The sequence below is a fragment of the Ambystoma mexicanum genome, chromosome 5q (genome assembly GCF_040938575.1).
Source record: "Ambystoma mexicanum isolate Mex_15411 chromosome 5q, UKY_AmexF1_1, whole genome shotgun sequence".
Lineage (NCBI taxonomy): Eukaryota > Metazoa > Chordata > Amphibia > Caudata > Ambystomatidae > Ambystoma > Ambystoma mexicanum.
Window position 1 is genome coordinate 885,708,479 of NC_090933.1, and position 17,212 is coordinate 885,725,690.

At 47.4% G+C, this 17,212-nt stretch overlaps 1 protein-coding gene across 2 annotated transcripts in view; it reads right to left on the bottom strand.

Moving 5' to 3' along the window:
* Positions 1-17,212, bottom strand: part of INTS8 (integrator complex subunit 8) — a 2,196,017-nt gene that overhangs the window by 478,451 nt on the left and 1,700,354 nt on the right. For both annotated transcript variants that reach the window (XM_069621379.1, XM_069621380.1), the window contains exon 19: positions 10,099-10,132. In XM_069621379.1, coding sequence (XP_069477480.1) covers positions 10,099-10,132 — 34 coding nt within the window. The remainder of the gene's footprint in view (positions 1-10,098; positions 10,133-17,212) is intronic.

Consider the following 17,212-nt stretch of genomic DNA (forward strand, 5'->3'; position numbering starts at 1 on the left):
GAAACCATACCAACCATTTGTGTAGGAAGTTGTACATTATTATCCAAGTTAATTCCCATATAACCTGGAAAAGTATTTGGTTCCTGAGACAAGGAAGGATAACACATATCCCTAGGGATAGGTTTAGGGATTACCTGTCCTCTAAGAGGGATCCCGTTTGACCCGTCGCTTAGGTGGTATTAAGCTTATCAGGCTCACCACCCTAGCCCCAACCAAAGAGGGGTGGCTCTGCTTTGGAAGAGGGGACAAATGTCCTTGATTTGTCACACTGCACAAAGTACAACATCCCATGTGTGAAGTTCCATTAAGCGTGTTGAGTTAGGACTAGAATGTGACTAAAATTTAGTATTTGAGTTGGAACATACAATCTTGCACACAATGGACAATCAACCGAGGCCTAGCATAGGGTTAGAGTGTGAGATTGGGTTTGGATTTGTTAAATAAAAGGAGCACTAAATGGTGAAGGATATTACCTGAAAGTTTATGACTGGCTGAAAACAAATGCAGAAATATACTAAAACAGGTAACCTGACATTCATTGGTTAGAAAGTCAATCCTGTTTCCCACAATGTAGCTGCCCCAGCACCAATGATCTGTGTCACACTGCGCAGCAGCGGTGGCAGAATGTACATTCATGAAAGTGGGTGAGCAGAGCCATTCATGAAAAGAAAGGTTAAGGAGATGGCCACCTCAGTGCTAACTATACTTAAGGGCAACAGTTTAGTTGTATATTTTGAGGCACAACATTGGAGAACTTGCCTGTACCCCTCCCACCATCAGGGGAGGAGACTGGCGGTGTGGCCACAACAGCCAGGGGCGGTAAAGGCACTTCGTTCCAATGCAGCCTCCCCTCACTAGTTATCTGTTTTGTCAGGATTGCACAAATAGGAGACTACATAGCTGAAGTCTGTGACAACATTGCATTGTCCTCGATACATACTCAGGTTTCTTGCATTTCTCTATGGCACCGTACTTCCAATGGAAGTTCATGTAGCCTCTGCTGAGGGTCCTTGCGCCACATGTTCCTGTTCTCACTGTTAAATCTGTTGAGGTCAGAGCCTTGGGGGCTTAGTCACGCTTCACCTTACTTCAGGTCACACAGGTGCCACCCAGACTGCTGCTAGCCGTTGTGACCAGAGAGCCTTCATCCTCCATGGCTGCATCCAGCCTAGTCGTCTAAGCCCCCGTCCTGTGCTTCGGGCTCACCCAGCTGCAAGCCCTGCTATAAGAAATCCATTAAGTAACTCCTTTATAGGCTATGTTAATTTTTCAAACATCTGACAATGAGTATTTTTCTCATCAGAGCTAGCGCTACCAAATTCCTCACACTCGTGGGGGTTCAACTTTCTACATACCAAAAACACACAAATCAATAGATAGATCATTTTTATGACTAAATAGCTATGCTAAAAAAAGACATTTGCATCCTACGGAGACCCAGATCACCTAGCCAGAGATTTCATCGAGCACGTTTCAGTGTGGTTGTTGGGGCTTACATATGTTGGAGAAGGGTTCATGGAATGATTGAGAGAAATTTGAAAAGTTACTTACAGTAGTGACTACCATACTTCTAGTCCATAGCCCCCTATCCTCCATACCATGGGGACGGAACTGGTACATTTGCACACCAAACAAAAAAAGGATCCTCCAAATTTCAAATTTAAGGGCATAGTCCATGCAAACATAGGGTATGACCTTGACGCACGCCGATTCCATCCAACAGCAACAGTCACCAGCCCCACTTCTCACACTGTATATGGAACCATGTGCAATGGCAACTTTTTAATGGGGTTGGAGGGAGGGTGAATAAAGGAAAGTACACTACGCAATTGGCGGTTGATAGTAACTACAGTGAGTAACCTTTCCTTACTCATATGTCCTGTGTCACTTCCTCCATACTTTGTGGGGATCAAATTGTGGAAGTCTCCCATAGTGAGGGTCTGACACCAAGCATATAGGTTCTGCAGAACTCCCTGTACGAGGCTAGAATCCTTTCTGCTACTTGTGTCCATGCAGTAATGTTTGCAGAAGGTGAAGATCATGACGCTGCCTTAGCAATCCATCCCACTGAACCTTCCTCTGAAAAGCCACTGATGTGGTCTTACCACAAACAATATGTGTGTGGAGACCAATATGTGTGTGGAGACCTTTTAGTATGGGTTTATTTTGCCTAGAGTAGGCCCTCTGCTATGCATGTTACAATCCAGCGTGCAATGGTTACCTTTGAAGCAGATGAGCCCGAGTTGGGGCTCCACCAAATGTGTTGAACAGATTGTCAGATCTTCTGCTGTACCCAATTCTGTATGGATAGAACTTTAGGCTCCTTCCAATGTCTAGGCACTGCAAGACATACTCTCCCTTCGAATGTGGGTTTAGAAAAACACTGGATGTCCTGGATAAAGTGTAAGGATGAGATCATCTTTGGTAGACATTTAGGATGGGTGCGCATCATCACTTCGGCTTCATGACGTATACTGGTCCGAAGCAGCTAGCGCTTGGGATCTCACTGAGGTGTCTGGCGCAAGCCACTGCTACAAGTTATGCTGTTTAGCATGTAACTAACTTCGGGTCTGCCAATACCAAGGGCTCGAGAGGTTTGTGAAAGATAACCATCACAACCAAGTTCAAGTCCCACACCACATACAACATTTTGGCTGGGGGATACATTTTTAACAGTATCAAAAGGTTGACAAATAATAGGGTTGGACGTTCCTTCAGTGCTTCTATATAGCGCTTATGGCTGCTAAATATGTACAGCATGACTCAGCATGCAGAGAGATGCAACAAGCACTTACTGTTCTTGTCGGGGGACAAGTTACAGAAACGGATCCACTTATTCCTATACTCGGAACGTGTGCAAGGCTTCTTAGTGGCCTGAATGATTTTGAGGTTCGCTTGCGAAAGCCCCCAAACGACCCAGCATTAACACCTCAGGAAACCGCATACTAAACTAAGTGATTGAGGGGATGTGTGATGAACTTCAATTTCCTGCTAAAATAGAATCTTCGGAAAGACCGGATGAAAGATCAGTCCTTGTCGAGGGAGGAGTGGTGGCCTGTCGCCTTAAAAATCATGCTGCTTAACACCAGGTCCCTAATCAAGCATGCCGAAGAGGTAGCCACTCAGATTGTAGAGACCCTTACAGATATCTGTGCACCAACAGAACCTGGAGTAATGAGGCCGCCGGACCATCTCTAGAGCTTGCCATTCCCGCAGGATATCGCATCCATAGGACCGACAGAAAGGATGGCAGGGATGGAGGCATAGCTTTCATTTTCAGAACAGAATTTAACATATGGGAAATCAAAATGGAAGATATTCCGGGGTCAGAACTCCTTGTCGTTAAAATCAGGATTATTCCTGAAACTACTTTGAATCTTCTACTTATTTACAGAGCGCCTGGTGTAGCCTGGGAATTCCCTGAGCAGTTCTGTAATCGGGTCTTACACCCCTACTCAAACCCAGCACTACATTTTTAATAATGGAGTATTTTAATCTATGCCTAGGTAATAAGTCAGACACCATATCAGGGGTACTAGAGGCCTCCTTTGGCTTCTGTCACTTAGTCAATGTGCCAACACACACAAAGGGACATACCTTGGACTGGGGGGCTGCCCACAATGTCAGCACCAGTGGTTTTACTTTGTCCTTGGTCAGACCATTTGTGCATCTACCTCCAGATCACAAATAAACTCTTCTCAAAGAGAATTGTTAAGACCAGGGCTCTAAAGGCAGCCAAATGTTCAAAGAATCTCGCAGCTGAAGCACTCAAACCATGGAATTCAGATGCTCTGAACAAGATAACTCACTTGTTTCTGAATACCTTCCATAATATAACAGAATTACTAGCCCCAATAAAGAATAAGCTCTGCCAGGAGGGCACAAGGACAATAAATGGTTCTCAACTGACCAGAAACTAAAAACTCAGAAAATAAAACACTAATGTTTGGAGAAAAAGACAGAAGACATTAGATCCAACACTTTTTAAAAAGTCAGTTAAGGCCTATAAGACAGCAATTATACAAGCCAAAAAAGAAATGATTAATAGGATTGCACAGTCTACCTCATGTACAAAAAGAAATTTTTAAAATTTTAAGTAAACAGGAAACCCAGAGGGGTCCTAATAAAGAACCTCTGGTAAAAAATGAGGGTTGGTGTACCTCAATCCAAGAAGCAATGCCAAATAAACTGGTAGCCATCAAAAAAGATATTGAGGCCAAAAGCAGACTAATGTAGAAAACACGAGTCCATAGAGAAAGCAAGATCCTGCCCGCAATTTTATTTCACTCCAATTTCCGAAGAAAAATTAGCAACAGTTATCAGAACACTTAAAACAACTAGCTGTAAGGTAGACCCTTGCTCGGCTATGATCATTAAAGAATGCCCCGACATCCTATTGCCGGCACTCACTAAATTTGTTAACGCCTCCTTCGAAGAAAACTTTGTCCCGACTAACTTAAACAAGCATTGGTTACTCCACTACTATAAAAGCCCATCCCATGTCCTGGCACTTTCACCAATTATAGACCCATCACTAATACACCCTTCCTTCTTAAGATTCAGCATAGGGTGGCATACAATCGGATCACTCTGCATACTAACAATCATTCCATCCTTAACAATCTCCAATCAGAATTCAGGCAAGGGCATGGGACTGGGACAGCCCTCCTTCACCTGAAGTCCAAGCTTTCGGAAAGAATGGATAGCGGTTCCATCTCGTGGCTAATGATTTTGGATCTTTCAGCCACGTTCGACCTGGTGGACCATGCTATCTTGGCCACCAGGTTAAAAGACGTTGCCCATTTTTCTGAACAGGCGACTCAATGGATGATATCCTTCTTGATTATGAAGTGTTTATAACGTGCACACAATGAACTGAATCGTATCCTGGCGTAGTTGGAATCCCGAAATGATAAACAAGAACAACAGAATAATTAGAATGATTAGGTATTGCTACCCAAAAAGAGCCAAGTGGATCGTGGTATAACCAAAACCTACTTAAAGAAGTACGTTTTTAATCCTGCCCTGAAGATTTGTAGAGAGACTGCCCTGCTTAATTTAAGTGGGAAACTGTTCCAGAGTCTCGGTCCGGCAACTGAAAAACTACAGTCTCCTCAAGAAACACACTTGGTCCTAGGGATAACAAGTAAACACTGATCTTCCGACCTTAGTGCCCTGGTCGGGCGATAGTGTTTGTTTATTTGTTAGACTGTCACCAACCCATTCTAACATTTGTACACCAGGCATCCCACTTTAAATTGTATGCAATCTTCCACCGCTAGCCAGTGCAAGTATCGACGTAAGCCCAGAGTTGGCATATTCTTGGCAACACGAAGACCAGTCTTACTCCAGCATTTTGGGTTTTTTGTAGGCGATGAATCTGTTTGGCCGGGGCATTGGCCAAAAATCTGTTACCATAATCTAGTTTAGAATTGACCAGGGCTCCCACGACCATCGCACGATTAGTGTCAGGTACGTAGGGCAATGCCTGGCGGAGGAGGCGGATATTATAGAAAATTGACTGCATTTTGGCTGAGATCTGGCCACTACAACCCAGATCACGCCGCTAGATACAGCCAAGATTTTTAACCTTGATAGCATACTTAAGGCTGGTCCCCAGGAAATGAGGCGGCGGGGGACAGCTACTTCCCTCCAACAAGTGTTGGGGTCCGAATAACCAATTATTTTCTTGCGTGGAAGACGAAGTAGAGTGGCAAGCTTCGAGGTGGAAGCCAAACCAGTCACGTTGACATTTGGCGTCCCGCAGGGAGCTTCCGTCTCACCCACACTATATAATATTTTCATGGTGGCCCTTAACCACATCGTGTTTACAAACTATGCCGATGAAACACAGTGTCATCCCACTGACAGGATGGCACAGTATGAGTGAAAAAAGTGTCAACAGTATCTATGGATGGCACAAAACGGCCTGGCACTCAACAGCGCAAAAATGGTACTTATGGTGGTCGGCTCAGTTAAGCCCTCTGTATAGCAGTTTCACCTAAGACAATCACAAACTAGATACTCAAAGTAAAGTAAAAACATTAGGAATTACGCTAGATCAATGCCTGAACATGAAAGCACAAGTGAGCAGTCTTGTCTCGACCTCAGCGTATTTCACAAAACTGCATTCACATCTCCGCCCTTTTATATCACAAGACACAGCAGAGGCAATAGCTAGAGCCATTATAGGGGCAAAGCTGGATTACTGCTGCAACCTCCTAACTGGTGTCGCCCTAGCCGAGATTGGACTCCTGCAGGTCATTCAAAATAGCGTAGTTAAGAGTGATCAAAAACCTAAAATGGGAGAGACCACATTTCAGAGGCCAGGAAGAGTTTACACTGGCTTCCAGTAAAAGCAAGAATTACCTCCCGAATGTAATTAATCACACACAAATGCCGGACTGGCTCAATGCCAGCTTACCTGAGGGAATGCATTGTGGTGAAGCAGAGACAGCCCAGGTCCAATAACCCAAGACAGATACAAACCCGTTCTTGCTTCCAAACGACCAAAACCCTGAAGGGAGCTTTCAGTATAGCGGCCCCTCTGGCATGGAATAACTCCCATCCAAAGTTAAAGCCTAAGGTGGAAATTGTTTTGCCAATGGAAGAGGCATCAAGGGATACACATGCAAAGTAATGTTGGGGAGGAGGTACTGAGTCCCATTAGATGGAAAAGGAGCAGCAAAAGTAATAAGAGGACACCCACTCGTGTAAGGTGTTTCTCATGCCAAGGAGGGAAAGGTTTTGAAGCAGGGATGGATAGTGTCAATGCAGTTGAAAGGTCTTGAAGAATGAGAATGGATAGAGTTGAGAATAGTGGGTAGTTTTAAGAGAATGGGCTGGATTTACCAGAATCCAGATCAGAGGGGGGTCAGCAAGTGAGTTTACCCCAAGATAGTTGAGTATGTGATTGGAAACAACCGTCTCAAGGCTTTTAGAGTGGTAGGGGAGAAGAGAGAGAGGTCTGTTAAATGTGGTGGTGTTGGATTCAGCCGTTGGTTTCTTTAATAGAGGCATGACAGTAGCTGTTTTGTAACAGGCTTTAAATACGCCAGTTGAAAGAGATACATGGCAAAAGGTCCAAAGGTGACGGGTGCAAGTTCCTTGACAATTTGTGGTGCAAAGGGGCCTATTGAAGTTTAGGATAGGTTGGAAGAGCCAAGAATAGGTATACGGTGGAGGGGGAGAAGCAACATGGTGGAGAGTGTGGGGAAAGGTGTGGGGAGGGAAAGTTTATTGGTTATTTTTTTAAATTTATTTTATTTACGAGATTATAATCAGCGAAAGCGATTTTTATAAGGCTTCGTAAGAAAAACAACAAGTTGAAAGACGTAAAAATCCAACTACCAGAAAAGAGACAGTATTCTGGTTTAGACAAAGTTCAAGTGATGGCACAGATCGTTACAGCTCGCCCCCGCCCTTCAGAGCAGTCGTTAACAGTTTTTGGAGCAATACTGCCGAAGATTTGATCTAAGATTTTTGTGATAAGTCGGACGCAATAGCCCACGAGCCCCCCCCCCCCAAATCAGGCGTGACCACCAAAGCTCCTATTCCGCCACGTGAGCGTTTGCAAGGTGATGGACAAGTAGGGAGATCGAAAACGCAGAGTTCCTGGGCAAGACAATAGCAGGTGTCGAAGTGATTCCGTTTTTGAAGGTGCATCACAGAAACAACAGCTGTTTGAAAGCGAAGATCCTCTTATCTTCATTATCTTGTTTGATGGTAACAAATTTAGGTGAGCCCTTAGTAAGGTAGATCTTAATTTTTTAGAGGGATGTCTCTTAAGAAATGGCTGGATTTTGTTTAGCTTTCTGGCTGTTGGTGGCAGATGAGCAGCGAGTTTGTAAGTAAGGGCTTTGTCTAAGGTGGCAATCCAATGAAAGTTGTGAAGTCTTTTTTTGGTTTTTGTCTGATTCTGTAACAGTTCTTATTCGGAACTCCCACACTCTTCCAGTTTCAGCTTGCAGACAGTTTTCCACTGGGACAGCAATTTGCATGGTGATTGCATTGCATTGGTGATTTTAGTAGAGAAGTAGGAGGCAAAGTCATCAACAGTCAAAATATGAGTCATGGGCGCCCCTCTATGAGAACGAACATGGCAGAAATGGTCTGTTCTATGGGATGGTACCCACTCTAGAGTCCGCAGCCACAATTTAGCTCACTGTCCCTTTCACAGATGGGAAAAACTTATTTGCATATCAGTCTTTGTCCCGCCCACATGGGCAGTCCAGCACCAAAATGCTATGGCAATTCACTTCTGAACAAGAGAACCAATAGCAAGTCATCAACAGAGAAGAGGAAATGGAGCAGTTCTTAGGGAGGATGCACTGATCTGGAGTGTCAAAGATAATTTGTGTGGCTGCAAGGGGGAGAGAGACAACAAAATGTGTAATAAGAGCATTTTGGATATGTCAAGAGCTGTGGTCAGCAGACAGTCCTTGTAGGCACTGAGAAGAATGGGGGGAATCTGTCTTTCCACTAACTGCATACGCCCAGATGCATTGTTGTTCTGAGCAGCTGGATGGAAGGGGAGCAACAATGTTGAGGATGGCAGTGATCATTAAAGGGATTAATTGATTGATTGATATTTTATTTCTATCGCGCTCGTACACAAGTGTTTAGACGGTGCAGAGTTCAATTCGTCAAAGGGAAGTTTAATGGAGTGATCCAGTGGATGAGGGAGAGCTTGGATCGAGATGTTGATATGGTCAAGATAGGAGAAAATGGAGTAAAACTTAAATTTTTTATTTGTTGATAGACGAGGGAGGGCGGCAGAGAATTAGAGAGGTTAAAGTGAATGAAAGCATGAGAGGGAGCATGGGAGACCAAGGTGGAAGAGGAATATGAGATTGAGCGAGTTGACTTGGGCGTGGGTTGTAAAGTTATAGAGAGGGTGGAGTCAAGTTGAGTCTCCTGGGTATTAGTCAAAACAGGTCTATTTGTAGAGTGCATGTTCAACCTAGAGGGGTATCTTAGAGCTATTGACAGATAACAGATGTTTATTGTTACCCAAATTAATGGTACTCATTTTGTCGACCTCAGAATGATGAAGGACTGAGTGGACTTCCCGGGATTCAAACCTTCCAATTCTAAATTCTAGAAGTAAATAATACTGTTTATTAATAGATGGTGAACTGCATACAAGTCACTAAATGATTATATCACAACACATAACAAGGTCAAGATCAGAGTAGAAGAGGCTGAGTGCGGCTGGTGGGCAGTCGATGAGGAGGATTTTAAGAGGGGTGGTAGTTACAAGTTGTACCAATGTATGCTCAGAGGAGGAGGAAGTGAAATCAGAGAAAGAAAGAAGTGCTTATGCAATGTCCTTGCTGATAATGAGGCTAACACTGCTGCATTTTGTGGAGAGACATTGGGAGTGAGGAAAAGAGACCAGGTCTCTGCAAGGAATGCCGTAGTTGGGGTGTCATGGGGGAATCCAGGCTTTAGAGATATCCATTACCAAGAGCTTGAGGTGATAGGAATCGACATGAGCACTGTACTAGATCTCACTACAATTAGACTGTTGATTGGCTTACATTTGTTCCCTGATGCAATCCCATTTCACCAGCTCAGCGGTACCTTTCTATCCCAGGTCCTAAAGTACTCGACTCCCTTGGCTTTCCTCCCCAAACATATATTCCCCTTTATCCTCCTTTGCATCTTCAACTCATTCCTCCAGTTGTTTGTCCACCTTCTCATCTCTCTCCCTCTCATTGCTCAATACTTGCCCTCTTCTGTCTCGCCGTTCTAATGGTTCTCCTCCTTCCATTTCTTTGCCCTATAAGTAACTAGCTCCAATCATAATGCTTTATAAACTCCTATTCCATTACTACCTTTCTCCCTATACTTGTCTTCCTTTCCACTGTGATATCTCCCTCCATTCCAAATGGCTATAACTCCAATATGAGGCTAAGGGTGGGACAGGCATCAGACTAGCAGAGTGAGTAGTGGTACCTGGCACCCTGTGTCCCGTAGCATCACCCATGTGACCTCATCACAATAGTTAGATTTACTAGCCAAAAAGCTGATTTACAAAAAAATCAGAAATGTTCACAATGCAGTTTGGCAAATTCTCTGAGATTAAAACCTTACCCGTAGCTTTTTGATGAATGCATGTAGTTCACTCCTAAAGCAAAACAGAAAAGCATACATGTAAATACATTTCAATTTATCAAAGCACAAATGGAAAAGAACAGCAAGCTTCAAGGCAAGTTTATTATGCCTATTAATTCCTGTGCAAGTTATCAGGTAAAGTCAAGAGAAACTTAAGACTTCTTTTTTTGTTTCAGGTAGTGCTCATACTTTTTCATCAAATTTCCAGCAACACTAAAAGTAATAATATTCGTTGTTTCAAATACAAATTCATAAAATAGAAACAAAAACAATAGAGTCAATACATTGCAAATTCAAAACATCCATTATGAAATAAATGAAATTCATCAGCAAGCCAATACAAGTACCAATAATAAATAATGATCAACCACACAAACCTTAAAAACGATTTGATAATACAAATCCAGAATTACTATTTAATCAACGTGATCCTGAATGGAGCTAAAGAACAAGTTACTTTCTTATCTGGTAACATTCTTTCGATGGGATGGTCCGATGACGTATTCCATATCTATGACAGGTAATGTCCACAGCTCTGCTGCTTCGGAAAATCTTCAACGTCATCGACGCAGGACGCAGAAGCCAAAGCGCCGTCCCCGAGGACCTCCTCCGACGGCCGACATCACCCGATGTGATAAGTCGGACGCACGACGCCCGTAGCCTCAGTTGTAGTTTTTCCCCCAGAACATGTGCCACCAGTTTTCTGCCAGTCAGACACACAAGGCCTTGCGGAACGCAAGCTGCAAATCGCAAAAGAAATTTTGCAGCGGGGAAGGTAGGGAGGGAGCGATATGGAATACGTCGTCGGCCATCCCACCGAAAGAACGTTACCAGGTAAGAAAGTAACTTGTTCTTCGAGAGGATTGGGTCCCCCAACGTATTCCATATCTATGACAGACTCCCAAAGCAGTACCAAGCAAGGAGGTGGGAAAAGAATTTAGAACACAAATTTAGCATGCCCAATCAAATTGCGGAATAAAGGACTGCATTGCCAAAGGCCAGATCCTGCCCTCAGATGTAATCGAGGGAGTAGTGACGGACAAAAGTATGTACTGAAGCCCAGGTGGCTGCATCACAGATGTGGCGAATAGGAACACCCCTCTGCAGGGCAGTAGACGCAGCCACTCCGCTGGTAGAATGGGCCCGCAAGCCAGCCGAAGGGTCCTTACCCGCCAAGCGGTAACACTCGGAGATAGCTAAAATAATCCAACGAGACAGTCTGTTTCGTCACAGCTTGTCCCAAACGCTTTCCAGCATAACCAATGAAAAGTTGATCGTCCACTCTGACCCGGGACATGCGCGAAATATAAAAGCTCAACGCTCTCCTACGATCAAGCCTATGAAGCCTCCCCTCGTCCTTACCAGGATGTGGAGGAGGATAGAACGCCGGAAGAACAACCTTCTGGCTCAAATGAAATTCTGAAACCACCTTCGGAAGAAAAGAAGGACGAACTCTAAGGACAACCCTGTCCTTATGAAAAACAGTGAAGGGTGGCTTAACTGAAGGTGCCTGTAACTCACTCACTCTGCGAGCGGAAGTAACCGCAACCAAAGACACAGTTTTCAGAGTTAACAGTCTCAAAGGGCAAGAATGCAAAGGCTCAAACGGAGCACCCATAAGAATCTTAAGAACAAGGTTCAAATCCCAACCGGGCACCAGAAAGGTGACGGAGGGAACATATTAGTGAGCCCTTTCAAAAACTGAGAAATTATAGGAATCTTAAAATAGAAACATTCTTCAGACGAGCGCTTAAATATTGACAGCGCCGCCAGGTAACCTTTAATGGTCCCCACTTGCAAGCCCCTGTGGGCCAAGGAAAGCAAAAAAGACAGAACCATGGGAATGTCACATTCAAAAGGATCCACATCCTTAACTCTGCACCAGTCGCAGAACTTTCTCCAACGGCAACGGTACAGAGACTTTGTTGCCGGCCGCCTGGCCGAGAGCAACACCTCCATCACGTCTTCAGGGAGGTCCCAATCCTTATACCTCAACCTTTCAGAAGCCAAGCGTGAAGGTTGAGGGATCTGACCTCTGGATGGAGAACCTGACCCCCCTCCCGTGAGACCAGATCGTCTCGGTATGGAAGATGACGTGGAGGGCAGATGGACAAGTCGAGAAGGTCCGGGAACCACGTCCTCCGAGCCCACGCCTGAGCAATGAGGATCATCCGGGAACCGAACCTCCATAACCTCTGCAGTACTTGCGGGATGACGGGGACTGGAGGAAACGCGTACAGCAGTGGGAATGACTACTCCACCACAAACGCGTCTCCTAAGGCTCCTTTTGGAGGAAATTCCAGCGAGCAGAACCTTTCGCTCTTCCGGTTGACACTGGAGGCGAAGAGATCCACTTGAGGGGTCCCCCAAAGGGCGAAGATCTCCAGGAGAATCTCCTGAGCCAGCTCCCACTCGTGAGAGATCGTGCTCTGCCTGCTCAGAGCGTCCGCTGTCTCGTTGTCGTCTCCGGCCAGATGAACAGCCGAGATCGAAACTTCCTGCCGGATGGCCCACAACTCGAGCTGCATCGCCTCCCTGCACAGAGGAAGTGACCCTGCCCCCCTTTTTGTTGAGGTAGTGCATGGCCACCATGTTGTCCGTTAGAATCAGGACACTCTTTCCTCGCACAGTCGGCAGAAAAGCCTTCAGGGCTAGCCTGACGGCCCTCAGCTCCAACAGATTGATATGGCGTCTGGACTCCGACGGAGACCAACGACCGCTGACTGTCAACTCATTGGCATGAGCTCCCCATCCCGTGAGGGATGCGTCCGTCACGATCGTCACCTCCGGCCAGGGCAGCCAAAATAGACCCCCTTCATCAGATTGCCTTCGACGGCCCACCACAGAAGGTCCTGGGCGACCGAGGGCGGCACCTGAACAGGGTCCGACAGCCTGCTGGAGGACTGAGACCACTGGAGCTTGAGTGCCCACTGCAAAGATCTCATCCGCAGACAAGCCTTTGGCACCAGAAGAATGCAGGATGCCATGAGGCCGAGCAGTCTCAAGAACTCGGACGCTGGGAGATTCTGGGCAATTTGAAACTTGTGCACCATCTGCTGAATGTGAAGAGCCCTCACCTGGGGAGGAAAACACTGCCCCAGAGATGTGTCGAGCACTGCTCCGATGTACTGGAGCCGCTGTGTTGGTGTCAAATGGGACTTCTTTAAATTGAGGGAGAAGCCGAGCTTGTGAAGGGAGTGGCAGGTGACGGACAGATGATCCAGGACTTGCTCGGGAGAGCTTCCCCTGATCAACCAATCGTCCAGGTAGGGGTAGACGTGAATCCCCCCCCCATTCCTGAGATGTGCTGCCACCACCACCATGAGCTTGGTGAAAACCCTCAGGGCGGAGGTCAATCCGAACGGCAGGACCCGAAACTGAAAATGCGAGTCGCCAACCGCGAACCTCAGGTACTTCTTGTGCTGTGGATGCATCGGCACATGGAAGTAAGCGTCCTTGAGGTCGAGAGACACCAACCAGTCCTGAAGTTGAAGGGCCTGGAGGACTTGAGAGAGAGTAACCATCTTGAACTTGTCCTTCCCGAGGAGTTTGTTCAAACCGCGCAAGTCCATGATGGGTCTTAATCCCCAGTCTTTCTTCGAAATCAAAAAATAAGGGGAATACCATCCCTTGTTCCTCTCCGCTACAGGCACCAGTTCTATGGCGCCTTTCTCCAGCAGGGCTCGAATTTCCTGCGCAAGGAGCGGATCCGGACTCTTCAAAGAGAGGTTCCCAGGTGGATTGTCGTGAGGCCTCTGCCGAAAGGGAAGACAGGAGCCGGGGGTTATAATCTCCAGAAACCACACATCTGAAGTAATGGCACGCCACTCTACAAGATGCTGCGCCAGCCTTCCCCCAACCAGTGAACCATGGGACCTGACCTCATGACTGAGTGGTAGCGGCTGCGGCATTGCCTGAGGGCAAAGAGGCAACGACCCGAGCGGCCTTGGCACCTCGAGTACCCTGTTTTCCACCTCTGGCACTCTTACGGTGGCCTCTTTGACTGCTAGCTCCTCTTGCTTTACTGAAGGACCAGTAATAGCGAAAGGAACCTCCCCTCCATTGTTGCCCCCTAGGACGAAAAGGCGGAGGTTGTCGAACTGCAGCGCCCAACGACTTCGCTGCAGCTTTGGAGGTCTGCAACCTCTCAAGGCTCTCGTCAGCCTTGCTGCCAAAAAGATGTTCACTATCAAAGGGCATGTTGAGGAGCCGGGACTGCACATCAGGAGCGAACCCAGACTTTCGCAACCACGCAAACCTGCGTATTACGGTGCCTGCCGCCATGGACCGGCTGACACAATCTGCCATGTCCAAATCCGACTGAACGGCCTCACACATGGCATCCTTGCCATCCTGAACCATAGCAAGGAAACCATCCCGATCGTCCCCTTCGGGAATATGTTCAGCCGCTAATGCAACACAGTTCCACAGTGTGTGTGTGATACGAGACAAGGCACATATGGAGTTGGCCGTCTGAAGCACCATACCCCCTGAAGAAAACACCTTCGCCCACCCGTCAAAACGTTTTATCCGGAGGGATGGTAGGATACGTGCCTGCTTTGCCGGGGCCGTAGCCGCCTGCACCACCAAACTCTCCGGAGTGGGGTGCCTGGACAAGTAGCAGGGGTCGCTACTGGCTGGACGGTATTTTCGCGACAAAGACTTGCCCACTGCCGGGAGACTCTCGGAGCAGTCCAAGCCGCCGCCACCCTTCTCTGCAGAGCCATATGAAACTGCAATACCGGGTCAGTGGGGGGACCAAGATCAAGGATGTCCATGAGATCATCCTGAACGAACTCCCCTGGGGGAGCCGACCAACCCAAGTACTCGGTGACCCGAGACATAAGGTGCCGGTATGAAGAATCGGCATGAGTGCCAGGATCCGGCCTACAAAACTCCACCTCCGGAGAGGTGTCCAGTCCACTGGCTTCATGCAGTGACTGCCTCAGGTCATCAAACTGACTATGGCCCGAGATAAGCTCATCTGGTACCATAACCAGAACCAAGCCTTCATCACCCTCTGAAATGTACTCTAGGCGGTGAGAGGAAGACATCTGGGGACCAAAGCTGTGCCTGACCTTAGCCAGAGCCTTTCTAGGGGCTAACCCCGTGCCACGGGGCCCCTCCGACACCACTGCCTCGAAACGAACGAGTCCGCGCCGGCGTCGAGAGAATCGGCGTCGACGTCAGCTGCAGCGCCGCCAGCATCGACGGCGTCGATACAGGCCTTGAAGCCAGAGCTCCGAGCGGGTCTCTCGACGACCTCGGCGCCAGAGGCGTCGACTTCTTCTTTGAAGACAGCACAGGCTCACGCGGTCTTGAGCGCGTCGAGGACCGGGACCTGGAACGGGCATGGCGAGAATGACTACCCTTGTCCGAGCGGGACCTTTCCCGCAAGCCGTGCCGACCACCCGAGCCCGAAGGCGTGCGAGCGGTGTCTCTCGACCGGTGCCGACCGACCCCACTCGGAGGCGCGGACGGACCGGTGCCCTGCGATTCAAGAATCGCTAACATCTGCTTCCCGAAGGAAGCCCATTCCTCCGGTGTCGCTTGCATGGTGGGATAAGCGACCCGCCGACGGGCGGAGCCCTCACAAGAGGACGGGGAAGGCGACCGATGCCGGCGCTTCTGGGAATGCCTCGAAGAGGCGGAGGAGTTGCGAGATCGACTCCTGGAAGGAGACCCACTGGACTTCCGACGACGCAGAGAGCCGCCTCTTGAGTCATCCGTCGAAAGCCCCCTTAGACCTCGACTTCCGGGGCTTAGACACCCGACCTACCGACAGCTTCTTGTTGCGTTCCCGCAAGGCCTTGGCCGTGAGCGACTGGCAGTCGACACAGTCGTCCGTATCGTGGGCCTCCCCGAGGCACCAGAGGCAGGCGTCGTGCGAGTCCGTGACCGACATCTTGGACCCACTGTCCCCGCATTTCTTGAAGCCCGGACGTGGGGTTGAAGACGAAGTAGACATCGCCACGAACAGGTCTTCACAAAAACCGAACAGGTTGAACGAACCGAGAAGAATACAGCAAACGCCAAAGAGTCGAGGCGTACCGAGATTCACGAAGCGAACACGTTCGTGGAAAAAACATAACTGAGGCTACGGGCACTGTGCGTCCTACTCATCACATCGGGTGACGTCGGCCGTCGGAGGAGGTCCTTGGGGACAGCGCATCGACGCAGACGCCGAAGATTTTCTGAAGCAGCACAGCTGTGGACATTACCTGTCATAGATATGGAATACGTCAGAGGACCCAATCCCCTCGAAATATATTTCTCAAAACACCATCATTCACGATAATCATTCATGCACACACATTAAATAGAAAAAGATCCTCCTGCACAGCCTTAAGTTGAGGATTCGCAAAAAAGGAGGTAAATATTTACAATGAAGGGTTTGGTAACAAGCAAAAAACAGTACAAAGTGCATATTTGTTTCCAGACAGAAATTGTCACAATGGCTCCTAGACCCCAAGTCTGGTTCCCAAGTGGCCTAATTAGCAGCTAACCAGAACTGATTAAAAAGTAAATAAGTAATCATCTTCCTTACATAAAAATGTCGAACGCATAGCTCTCAAACTAGATACCAGTCGCCAAGGAGACGAATCAAGTACACCTGCTATCGCCACTCATTTTCGACACCACCATTAACGTAAGCCATATGTGGAAGCCAGGATGTTATGGCAGTTAGGATAGGAGAGCGTGAATACCAAGTTCTGATCTTTGAGGATGATGTGCTCTTAACTCTATCAAACCCCTTTCAGAGCCTAAAGAGCATGCTGGCCTTGGTAATGAACTATGGAGAGCTTTCAGGATACACAATTAATCAAAATTAAGAAGAAAGCCCATCTATAGGATGATGTACCAAAATGACTAAGGATTTCCCCCTAGGAAGGAAATGATAAGTTACTCACCGTAGTGACTAATGTACTCTTAGTCCATAGTCCGCTTTCCTCCATACTGTATGGGCATCCCTTCCAAGCGACATAACCTTTTTCACTAGAACAAACCTTCTTCCCCTTTAAATTTAGAGGCACGCAGGGGTGCGGCCTAGGGAGCATGCGCTGCCCTGAATCCGCTGCCCTTCCCATTGACG